This window comes from Colossoma macropomum, unplaced genomic scaffold (genome assembly GCF_904425465.1).
Source record: "Colossoma macropomum unplaced genomic scaffold, Colossoma_macropomum, whole genome shotgun sequence".
NCBI classification, from domain to species: Eukaryota; Metazoa; Chordata; class Actinopteri; order Characiformes; family Serrasalmidae; genus Colossoma; species Colossoma macropomum.
In genome coordinates, this window is record NW_023494799.1 from 25,738,175 (window position 1) to 25,751,345 (window position 13,171).

The 13,171-nt window shown below is 36.5% G+C and overlaps 1 protein-coding gene across 2 annotated transcripts in view; it reads left to right on the forward strand.

Moving 5' to 3' along the window:
• Window positions 1-13,171, forward strand: part of ntrk3b (neurotrophic tyrosine kinase, receptor, type 3b) — a 143,691-nt gene that overhangs the window by 67,864 nt on the left and 62,656 nt on the right. Inside the window, exons 6-9 of one of the 2 annotated variants that reach the window (XM_036587132.1) lie at window positions 1,081-1,223; window positions 1,310-1,451; window positions 11,796-12,101; window positions 12,359-12,373. In XM_036587132.1, the coding sequence (XP_036443025.1) occupies window positions 1,081-1,223; window positions 1,310-1,451; window positions 11,796-12,101; window positions 12,359-12,373 (606 nt within the window). Of the gene's footprint in view, window positions 1-1,080; window positions 1,224-1,309; window positions 1,452-11,795; window positions 12,108-12,358; window positions 12,374-13,171 lie in introns of both variants that reach the window. The other variant, XM_036587133.1, reaches the window with a different exon arrangement.

The window sequence follows — 13,171 nt, forward strand, 5'->3', positions numbered from 1 at the left end:
CCTCTACATGAACTTAATCATTTCAAATTATATTATTTTTTGTATGTATGTATGTGAAAGGTCACACTGTAGGGATAGCTTGGGTGCAGTTTTCCCTTTTTATGTGTAATCAAGCTTACATTAGCATGGTGGCAAGCAGCCTAGTTATAACAAAATAATATGGCTTGGTAGTGTAGCATTTTAAAATTAGAAACTCAACATTAGGTAGGGAAGTGAAGGTGAAAATTTCTCATTAGGTAAAATGGGATTTCTGTAAAAGCTAGTCCAGCCTTAAAACTTAAAACTTGGAAACTTCAAAAGAAAGCTATTGTAGCGTTTAGGTGAGGATATGTCTAAATGCACACCACGTTTCAGTAAAGATGCTTTCAAACTTCAGGTGACGTATCTCTCCCTCTAGCTCTCATACATCAAACACAAGGCCCAATCCTATACGGCTGTGAAATTATTTTGATTTTCTATTAATATTAGCCTGTTTCACAATGCGCTGCACTACAATCCCCAGCATGCATTGTGATGTGCGCTGCCACCCCCTCCCCCAAAAACAATCTATGGGACAGTGTTTACACCACAATTCCACACAATTCTACACAATTCCACAGCAGTCATATCAACAAACACAGTAGCTGCGTTTCAGCTGCAGTTCAACCAACATGAACACTTACCGTTAGCTCAGCAGCTCAGAAATCCCAAGAATGAACACAGAAAGCAAAGAAAACATGCTAAGTGACTAGATCAAGCACATAGGTAGGTTTAAAAGACCCACCACTTGGGGACACTAAGAGGTTTAACAGTAGCCTATATATATGTATATACTACAAGTGCTTATATTTTGCTGTTGATGTTTTGGCCTTTTTTAATAAGCACAGCCAGTTCGGGTTATAGCAAAATGTTATTTATATAAACATGGCTCACACATTTGTTGAGATTTTTCAGTATGGCCCTTTTAGTGGTTGAGTTTGACACTCCTGCTCTAGCTCCAGGGTTTTGGCAACAGCACTACAGATTCTTCTTCTTCAGTAACATTTTCTGTTTTTGTGAGATACTGATACTGAACATGAGCTTTTCCTCTCTCTGGTGCAGACCTTCCTGATATCAATGTAACTCACAGTAACCTGACGGTGATGGAGGGAGACAACATCACGGTTAGCTGCAATGGTTCAGGATCTCCATTGCCTGATGTGGACTGGACCGTGAATGGACTTCATTCTATCAACACACATCAGGTGAATGCCAGTCACTTGCTGCATGCTCATAAATGTGCATATTGTACACTTTTTAACCTAATTATCTTATGCTGTATGTTTTCTAGTCAAATGTTTATTGGCCGAATATTCACTCCATCAACCTCACTCTTGTTAATGTGAGCCGGGATGACAACGGCTTTATACTGACCTGCATCTCGGAGAACATGGTCGGGATGACCAATATATCTCTTCAGCTGGCAGTGCAATGTAAGTCCCTTTAACTCTTTTTGTTTTGTCACATTTTAGTATGTAGTCACTGTCAGATTGAATATATATATTGATATGTATCAGTAAAATAAGATTTTTCTAATACAATTTTGATATATAGCTATTTATTTTTATTATATATTATATACCTAATTATTATATAAATCGTATCATAAAATCATAAAAAAGTGCGGAGTTATAATTTTTACGACATGATGGATCAGATCAGTTGAAACCATCATGTAAGAGTCACTGATGCTTATTCGTTTTTAAAGTTGCTTTTTCTCAGTAAATTTATGAAATTACAACAAAACCATTTTATATTTAACAGCTTCAGAAGAAAACAAAGACACACAAGTGCATACCATATAGGTATATTGAATAGGAACTTGTGTAAAATGAACCTCTGTATGGCAAATTTACTTGAACAGAAGTAAATTTAGTTCTGTATGTTTTTGTAGAAGTTGATTCAACACTAGTGCTTTTACTGTCTAGTCCCTAGGGATGCACTGAAATTTTGTACACTGAAATGTTTGTCCATAAGAGAAAAAAGACTGATAATTTTGGCCAAAAAATCAAAAGATTAGAAGTTCTACTACTTGCAATAGTTCTACTAACAACTAAGGGCCTCATTTACCAATATCAGCAATACATTTTTTCCTAAATATGTTCTTGAGAAAGGTCTTAAGAAAAAGTCTACGTCAGATTCATGATGTGTTCTTAAACCGCTGAATTGTTCTCACCTTTGTGCTCTTGAGTGTGTGTAGATTCTGTTCTTACCTGAGAGCAAATCCCAAATAAGAAAACACTGGTGAAAGTCAAAATCTTTGTGAAAACTGCGAAAGTGGGTTTTAAGAAGAAATGTATTAATGTCTTTTTTGACCTAAGCTTAAAACAAGTAGGATAGATTTAACCATGTAAATGCAATGTTTTGCGATGCTTTCTGCAATAACACGTATGTTATGACAGCTTTATGACACCAAAATGAACATGAATGACAAAAGAAGAAAGGGTTTGCACTTCTGACAGGAGGAAGAGGTATCATGTTAAACATTTGGTCAGAAATAAACATCCATAAATATTTCGAAGGATGGAAAAACAATGCTGATATTTTGGAACAGGAAATTCAACATGGATACAGTTAGGAGCATCATGAAGGGTGTGTTTACCATCGCTTAGTCAGACTACGCTGGCGTGCATGTAAATGAGACTATAAATGGACTAGTCTTTTATACAGCTCATGTAAACATCTTGGTTTGGTCCAGTTTCTTAGACTAACTAAGAGCTAAGTTGGTCTGTTGTGTGCATGTAAATGTAGGTGTTGTCTCTTAGAATTCAGGGACACTATCCAATAAGCTCCTGGTCAGAACAAATATTCTTTGGCTGTAGAAACAGCGACTTGAAACATCTTTTTTTAACTGTGTGGCTTTCAGTATTTAGCAGGCTTGTTCTCATCATAACAGTTTCCACTTACAGTAATGTGCAAAAGTAAGAGACCACCCTTCATTTATTTAATTTCTAGGCAAAATAGCCATAAGAACAAGTTGCTAATTGTTTAGTAGCTATATCTGAGAGATTAGATATAAGATGTTCCACTTGCATAAGGAGAGGAAAGTCAAATAAAAAGACCTGGTAGACCACCCAAACTGACCCTTCAGATGAACAGCAATTAAAGCTTTCACCTTTCAGAGATCATCAAATGTGCTTAGGATTACTGCAATTGCGAGAAGCAGAAAATGCAACCAACTTCTAAGACTGAACTTTGAAGGTGTGGAACAATATCCCTGCAGATTTTGTTTAAACTGAAAGCCAAATCTCCTGAAAAGAATGGGAGCTGTAATAAAGGCAAAAGGTGAATGCAGTGATTATATTGTGTTTAGTTGTGTCATTTTCAGTTTAATATGTTGGTAACACTTCATTTGGACAGTCCACTTTAGATGCTTTGTAGATACTTAATTTACTTTCAAGTTACATTCAACTAAATATCTACTAAATTGAGCATTAATTTCTCTAACTCTAAATCTTGCTCTAACCCTAACCTTAACCTCAACCAAAAAAAACCTAAACCCAACCCTCACCCTGGTCCAAATCCTAGCCCTAACCCCAACACTGAGTTTCAACAGATAGTTTGTTAACAATTTGAACATGTGTAAAGTAAATCTGTAAAGTGAGACCAGTATATTTTCTGCTTTTTTGGTGCTGAAAAATTAACAACATATCTCCTGAACAATCAATATATTGTAAATAATGGCCATTTTGACTATAAATGAAGAGTGATCTCTGACTTTTGCACAGCACTGTACCTTCACACAGTGTAACTAGTCCGTGTATAAAAAAGATGGAGAAATTTTAAGCGCAACTCAAGCTATTGATTAATTCTGGGTGATGGTTTCATTGCACAGAATGAGAAGCGCTTTACTCACACACATCAGCTCACCACTGAAGATGGCTTTGAAGCTGCTGGCTGCCTTTTGAGATTACAGCATAGGCACAGGAGTCAGTTGTTGTGACAGGCAGCTGCATAATTACATACATTTGGGGGCTATTGAGTCATCTCAGCCAGTGGCCTACCAAGAGCAGGGGCAAAGTGGTGGAAAAAATCCTCGATCGAATAGCCTCTATAAGGATCAGGTCTTCAGACTGTTATGATGCAATGGCACTATGATGACTTCCTTTAGAGACGGAATCAACAGTATTGCTTAAACCTCCTCCAGAAAGAACCGTCCAGTCTGCCTGCAGCAGAGATATTTATGCTTAACCATTTGAGTCATAACAAGGTAGAATTTGGCTGTTAGTCATCCTGCTGCTGTCAGCTTGCTTTTTCTGGCATTCATGGTGAATTCTACCAGTCAGATTCCCTTCACTTTGTGCAGTGGAATTGTGCTGGGTTCAGATATGTTTTTGTAACTCAAAGTGAGTGGAATAGGCTCTGTATTAGAACCAGTGCTGTGCACATGCTTATCCCATCACTCTTGACACCTACTCAGCCTAGGAAGTCATCTCTGCTCGCTGGCAGTTGTTTTAACAGCTTTTTCACTTGAGTAATGTATCAATTATTTGTTTATACGGCTCTTTGAGTACTCTAATTGAAACATCATGAAGCCTTTGATTTGTTATTCCAATTTAAGCTTGACAAACCACATTTCAGGAGGTGCAGATATGTAGGCTATTTGATGTATTTGCAAAAGCATGTCAATGCATTGTAGTACATTAATGCGTCATGCTCATAACTGTGTCTTCTTTCCTAGTTCTGAGTTTGATGTAAAATGCACACTAAAGTAACAAGACAGTGCCTGTTTTTTGTGCCCTAAATTCCACCCATTTTAAGTTTAAAATCTGTAGCATAATTCAATCATTGAGAAAGTCATTCAGTGGCTTGTTGTGAAAGGGTGCAAATTAAATAAAGAAGCTGCTGGTGTTTTCAGAATAGTGGACTGGTCATCCTAGAATCCACATCTCAGCATCAGTGAATGTGTTTGGGATTACTTGGATAGTTAGCAAGAAGCAGAAAATGCAACTAACTTTTAAGACTGAGCTTTGGAGGTGTTGAAAAATATCCCTGCAGATTTCTTTTAAAACCTCAAAGAGAGTTGTCTAAAAAGAATGGAAGCTGTAATAAAGGCGAAATAACAACAACAACAACATATTTATGTAATAACTTTCTGTGAGGGAGCTTTTAGAGGCATTAAGACGTCTGGTTCCTATCACCACCACTGTGAACAATTCTGACTAGTTTCTCGAGAGTGGAGCATTTCACATTAAACCAATCTGAATGACTTTGTTTATATCTTAAACATTTAATTATGCAGAAATGTAGAAAAATCTGTGAAATTCTTCTTAAAAATAATATTACAGCCTAAGGCTTATTAGCTATTAACTAGATGGACTACAATGTAGACTGGCTGAGTTATTCTCAAGTTGAAGATGTGTTTAATAAAATTGTGGACCTGACCATTTAAGAGGTTAATTTGCACTGAGAACTGAATTATTTGATCCAGGACCGTGGACACAGACCTTTTAATTCTTAGAAGTCACAGTAGTTGAACATGTAATTCAATATGAATGATTTCACTCTTGTTCCTTATTGAGGCAAACAGTAAATTCAATGTGAACTCAATATGTAATGAGGTATAAAATTACAGAATTACATTTGAGCTGTCTAGTTGAACAAAGGAAATAAATCTTGACTCCTGAAGGTTAAAGGAAAGTGCCAAGCCGCTTTGTATACAGTAAAAGCTCGCTGTTCACCTCAAAACATCCAAAACATTGGCAGATTTAAAATAGAACAAGGTGGTAAATGAACTGATAAGCCAATTAACAAGAAAACACCCCAAAGCTTTTATATAAGTGTAATCAGAAACACTCTGTGGGCTCCGAAGGTGAAAAGAAAGACGGCAGTTTGAAATTAATTACAGGAATAGACCTTCCCTTATGCTCCAACTTAAAGGGTTAGCAGTAACCGGAAAGTTGCGTGTGGCCACTTGCCAGAGGGCCGAGCCCAGGATGAGACCCTATTGAGTGGCCGGTCTGGCTGCAGTTTTAATGGCAGTTGGTGTCTCTCACTGCTGAAGACATTTCATGCCCGTGGAATGGCCCAACGCTCAGGAGACATTATGTTCATTAAATAGCTCATGAATTTAAGCCGGCGGGTAGAGGAAGCCATACAGTTTAATCGCCACTTTGACGAACGACGCTGATGGTAAAATAAAGTGACAGCTTCAGCCCGAAGAGGTGCGTTTGGCACGTTCCGTTTTGACAGCGAAATGCACAGGGTGCAGCTGTTTTCCTCGTTAAGGAATGATCGTGCACAGTGGTGGATAAGTTTGCTTGAAATGTGCCATTATGTAACATGCTGCAAAGCTGTACAGCTTTGATCCCCGAAGGTATCAGTGTGACTCGGCTAATTAGGACCTTTCCTATGGGAGCAGATTTACTCCTGTTGTACTGTGAATGTGTGTCTGCAGGAGCTGGAAGAGGAATCAGAGGTTATCGGCTGTGTTCTTGTTGTGAAGTTTGTGCGGTCAACCAGTACGGGCAAAAATGATAATGAGTAATGTCATGAACAGAGTACCATTTGCCATACCATTTGAGGCAATATTTAAGCCATAGAAATCTGCTAAGAAGTGTTTTTTAATCTTAAATATATTAATATTAAAGTTCTTCATTAACACAATGTACGGAAAACTAATGTAAGTGTACAAAGTAAGTTTTTAATGAATTTTTTTTTTATGCATATGGACATTTTTACATATCCGTATAAAGAGTCACTGAAGTTCCATCTCAGATATCATATGAGTAATACAAGTTTCCCTACTTTACAATATTGTGCCACTTATTTAGCCATACTAATAATGCACTGTTATAAATTTACACAATGAAGAGTAAGGGACATCTTTTCAAAGGCTGATGAAGTTCCTTTTTATTCAACATTGATAATTTGTTGTTTTTTATTATCCTTGACAAGGTCCATGAAGCCTAACTTGTCCAGCCAAACTGAGTAGAAAAAAAATGTTTAGGAGATTTTTCCAATATTCATAGAAAATGTAATTTACTGTCGCAAACGGGGTGTGGCAGAAGGTTTTGCATGTCATAGTCCACCCTGTAACATTACAGCTTCAGTGTAATTCTCAGTGTTATCTGAAAAAAATTAATATGCCTGTTTTGGTAAGAGCAATACTAAATTTAAACAAAAACTGATTTATTGATACAAATTTGACAAAAAACTATGACTTCTTGACCATTCAAATTAGCATGCTGTTTATCAGAATGCCTTTACTAAGTAATTTTTTTCCAAGTTTATAATGCCAGAAAAGTCTTCTAGAACACCAAACAACTGCTTGTATCATGAAAAAGATACACTTAGACCAATTATAGTTAGTTATACTTAGACCAACTACTACTACAGAATAACTACATAGTAACGAGTAGCTGATTGGATGTTAGCCCATTATGCCATATTTGTATTTTATTGATATTGTTTCATAGACTGTTTGATTTTTCCTCCTGGTTTTCCTTTACCCCATAGACACAGTAGCCATAAAATTCTACATCTGCCTGTTTTGGAGGTCCTCCAGTTGAGCTGTGGATTTTTTTTCTTGCGTAACTTCGATGTTTTTTTTTTTTTGCCTGAAATTTATTGGTTTTGATTACAAAAACAAACTGCATTTTCTTTGTAGATGAGCAAGCAACATCAACATTTATACAAGTGTTTTTATGCTGTTTAAATGGCATTTTTATTGTGGCAGAATTGTTGGACACAAAGAAAGCTGCAGCTGTGCTGTCTGTTTTATCTGAGCCAGGCTGTCTTTTTTAAGAAGTGTGAATTGTTTTAACAGCAGGAGGTTCTCACCCCTCCCCTTTCACCCCTCACTGCTCACTAGCACCTCAACCCAGAGTCGCAACACACAAAGAGCCAGCAGTGTCCTAGTAAATCTGACAACAGAGTTATTAGGAAAAATGTTTTACTTGTTTGTGTTAATTAATGGTTCTAGTTAAACCCAGAATAGATTTTTTTTAGTTACAGACTTCAACAACAAAAAGAAAGTAGCACAAACCTCTTCTGTAGTGTGCTATGGATGTTTGTTGACTTACACCACAAAAGGTATTAATAGTCCTTTCTTTTTTGTCTTCATCATCATCAATAATTATTGTAATTGGTGTAAAGTGTATATAGCAACGTACAGATCAAACTAAGAATTTTAGTGACACAATGGAAAGGAAAAAATGCCTTTGTAATAGGCAACTAAACTGAATCTCCCTACTGAATATATGTGATGTTATTCCTGTTAATAATATTAATTTGTGTTTTAATACTGACATATAAATCATAAAGAATTAGTATGATAAGTGTAACTGTAGGCAAACTTTGTTTACGCAGTTTTCTGTTTGAACTGCTGTATGTAAGCTGTAGCCTCTTGACGTTGATCCCCACTTGTCAGGGCAAATTTGCAGCCCTGCTTTTCCTGTATGGATATTGAAACCTTGAGTATCACCCAACATCAATATCAATCTGGTATCTTTTTCTTTAAAAATAACTGCTTGTTACCAGATTGGATTTATTCTCTTGGAGGAACTCCTTGATTTATTCTGTTGGATTTTCTCTCTGATATCTGAAATAGCACTTACTGCTGATATCGGCCCGATACCAATACTTAGTATCAGAATGGTGCCATTTCTGCTTGAAACTGAGAGATTTTCTTTCTGGAGAAGACATTTGATATAGAAATCTGTCAAATTTCAAGAGGCAGTGAGAGCAGATCTCTCTCTCTCTGTCTCTCTGTTTTGGAAGCCACAGCAGCGCTCTGTAAATAACAGGCCTCGTATAGTCATGAGGGCGCGCGGGGCGAGAGAAGAGTGCTATAGCATGCTGATTCCTAAATACACGTCATCTGCTCAGTCAGGGGGGGCTTGTGCAACCCCGGCACGATGGGAGGGACGCATCTATCATCAGCACTCATCAGTCAAAGCAGAGCACAAATCACTCGAGGGAGAGAGGGCGGCTGACAGTTCTGACGCACTCTCATTTGGATGACAAACAAATGCGCACTCTCATGCAGGGAGCTCACAGACCGCCTTAATTTGAAAAATGGGCAATAACGTAGAGTCTGTGACAGCAAGATTGCAAGATTTGCTTTTATTCTTACATTTAACAACCGCTTTTCATTGGAGACCTAATTTGGGAATGTTCAGTGGTGCATATTCAGTGTAAAAGGCTTTTCTTTGAAGTTTTAATAAAAGGTGGTTTTATCACTCTCTCTGGACAGTGAAGTCTTTTTTAATATCTAGTCATGTCTGTAATCTGTTTGTCCTTCGGGACTTGCCTTGACTGTCCTATTCCAGTCCAGAACTGATGCACTTGGTTCAGTTCATAAACTAATTATCAATACGTCTCTGTATGAAGGACCTATTTTAACATTTCTTTTTTGCATAGAAAATCTCCTGCACCTAAAATTTGATTAGGTTATGAAAAATTAATTTGAAATGAATATTACTTCTGTACCAACCCAGATTAAAAATGAGCTTGTCATCTTGAAGCATTCACATGCCTTCTAATATTTCAAGAAGGAGAGCAGTGAAGTCACAGTTTTGCCTCAACAGATGTAATAAAAGAGGAGATACACACTACCATTCGAAAGTTTGCAATGATTTTTTGTTATTTTACAGTGTTGTGCAAAAGTCAGAGACCACAATTTATTTAAAACAGCCATTAAGTACAAGTTATTCATTTTTCAGCATCAGGAAAAGGCAGAAAACATACTGTATTCAACAGAAAATTACACAGAAACCTTGAGCTAAATAAAATATTAGTTTTTCAGTATTTAGTGTGTCCACACTTTACTTTTATTACAGCTTCCATTCTTTACAGGAGACTTTAAGGTTTTCAAAGAAATCTACAGGGATATTTTTCCACACCTTGAAAGTTCATTCTTTCGTAAATGGTCGTATTTTCTGCTTTTCATGATTCAAGTAATCCCAAATACATTCTGTGATGCTGAGGTCTGGACTGTGGGGTGGACAGTCCTTTGTTATAAGGACACCAGCAGCAACCTTTTCTCAGTAATGGTTTCTAACAGTAATTCCATTTAATTTATCTTTTAATCATTATTTGAACTCCTTTTGAAAAACTCCTGTTTTTCTCACTTACTTTCTTTTGACTTTCCCTTCCTTATGTAAGTGTATTATTTTACATCTAATCTCAGAAATATGTGAAAAATGAATGTTAATAGCCATTTTGACTTGAAATAAACTATATACATGTAATTTGATAACATGTTGCCTATGTCTTTTGCAGTTTTAAATACACAATAAAAGACAAACTTAAATGTTTATTTAATATTTATAAGTATTCTGGCAACAAAAAGAAGTTATTGAGGATAAATAATATACTGTAGTTATTTTAACTTTTAAAATACATCCCCAGCTCTGTTCATCTAAAATTGCTCAAGCTTCCGTTATTTTTAATTATATTAACTTGCACATGACTAGTGTATTAGAATTATCTTATACATTAATTAGATACCATAATGGTGTGACCTTGTTGAAATCATTGATTCTGAATTTTTGAACGGTGATGTAAAGAAATATGTGAAAAGTCATGCAGCAAGAATTGCAATGAATTATTTGACAAGATGAAGCAGAGACAGCGTCAGGCAGGACTAGGCTGCTATCAGCAAGAACAGGACTGTGGGACAGTAGACTAAGACACAGTAAAGCAGATAAGGGTCCATACCAGCAAACTCAATAATGCAATATCACTAAAAAGAAGCACCGCAGACTGCACACAGAGGGAATGTATATATAAGTATGTAGGGGCTGTAAAAAAAACAAAACGAAAACCACAAGCGTATATGGCCAAATAAAAAGAGTAGAACAGGAACACACTCTGACCATTTTTGCTCAGGCCATATGCTACTAAAAGGCTATGATGTTAATGCTGGTATTAAGATCTGACTTGCAGGGATTTTACTGCAGATTAAGATATCCACATGCACTTATGAGGTCAAACTGTCCCCTTTGCATTTTCTGTATTTTTTTGACAGCTTTTGCTTCAACCACAGATTTTTAGGGTGCTTAAGTGGTATGGCAAGTTTGCTAGACTATATTATTTATTTAGACATATCTCTTCATGTATTTTTACATATATAAAAATTAATGACTAAACTGACTACATATAGACTTTGTTGTGAATGTACTTATTCTTATCACATCAGTGTATTCAAGTCCTGAACCTGGATTTGTAGGCACTCCTGAAGCTGGAATAACAACCACTGACTTGCACTAAGTTTCAAAACTTTGGAATCAAAGTTTATAACAATATACAACAAATCTGCTAGCAGAGAAATGTATGATTCTAATATGCTAGTCTTGCACAGCCATAAGCTATATTATATATGTTTATCTAAGTTTTTGTTAAAAAATGAAACATGACATTTTCTGCAAATGCTATAAACAGTAATTTTTCAATAAATTGTGTTTAAATTAATAAATAATTGATTGATTTAAAAAAAAAAAAATATATATATATATATATATATATATATATATATATATATATATATATATGTATATATATATATTCACTTAGAACATCAACAAAACATGTAATTTGACCAGGGGTGACCATATTCCATAAAAACAGCAAAAATAGGAAGTGGCTGAAAATGTTGCATTAGCCTCAGGCTAATGTGCAGTCCCCAATCTAGCATACTAGCCACAAGCTAACATGCTAGTCACGATACAAGATGATACAATACGATACATTGTATTGTTACATCCCTAAAAATCCCTACTTTACTGAAACAGGGCAGTGGCTTGACCATCCCCTCTTATCTTGTCTTCTGCCAGTTCCTCCAGTGATCTTGAAGTTGGAGGAGCCTGAGCGTAGACACCACACCTGCATCGAGTTCACTGTGCGGGGCTTTCCACACCCCACACTGCGCTGGCTCTACAAAGGCCAGGAAATCCAGAGCCCGTACATCCGCACTGAAATGGACATCTACCAGGACTACCTGGAGGGCTGCCTGACCTTCGAGAATCCTACACACTATGATAACGGAAACTACACACTGGTGGCCACTAACCCCCTTGGCTCGGTCTCCAAAACTGTCTTTGGACATTTCCTGGAGGCACCACCATTTCTGGATGAGGAGGGTAAGAGCTTTTATTTTGGATATATATTTTGCATATGGTTGCCAGTTTCAGTGACTAGTTGTTCAGAGCCATGTGAAAATTAAACATATTGCTTTATGTTGTCAGTATTTTCCAAAATATGAACAGAATTTATTGCAATAAATTGTATGTTTATATTGCAAGACATGTTTACTTAAAAAAGTTCATTTTTAGTTGTCCTAACAGAAATAATCTTTTACCTAACAAGCTGTTTGTTCCCTCTTTTTCTGCCATAAAAGGAATTCTGGAGTACGGTGAGTGTTTCTTTGACACTAAGCTGAGATAAATGTACTGCACATTTTCACACTCATAAGAGCTGAAGTGGAAAATATGCACTGACATACTATGACCATATTAAACCCTTCACATAAGTGAAAATTATTTTTGAAACCTGAAGTGAAAAATACAGTACTGTGCAAAAATCAGAGACCACCCTTAATTTATTTCTGTCCATCAAGTACAAATTCACCATTTTTAGGAGATAATTCTGAAGAGAGTAGCTTTAACATAATCCACTTGCTTAAGGAAGGAGTAGTCCAAAAGTTGAACAAATGATTAAAAAAATACAAAAAATGGGACTCCTAACAACTGTTCAAGACCTGGTAGACCACTAAAATCGCCCCATCAGATAAACAGCATTTACAGCTTTCATCTTTGAGAGAGCAGAGAAAATCAGGCTGCTTCAGATCTGAAAACATCCACAGGTGTTTCTGTCCATCCTTCCACTGTGAGAAGACAACTCAGCGCTATGGGTCTGAAAGGACATGTAGCTGTCAAGAAGCCCTCAACAAAACAGACACAATCAAACAAAGAAGGACAGTGGATTGACCAACCCTGTGTCCAGACCTCATCATTATTCAATGTATTTAGGACTACTTGGATTGTGAGAAGCAGAAAATGCAACCAACTTCTAAGACTGAACGTCGGAGCTGTGGAAAAATATCCCTGCAGATTTCTTTTAAAACCTGAAAATAAAGGAAGATGTAGTAAAGGCAAAGGCACACAAAAACTGAAAAAAGCTGAAAAACAAAAAATACTGTTAGATATATGTT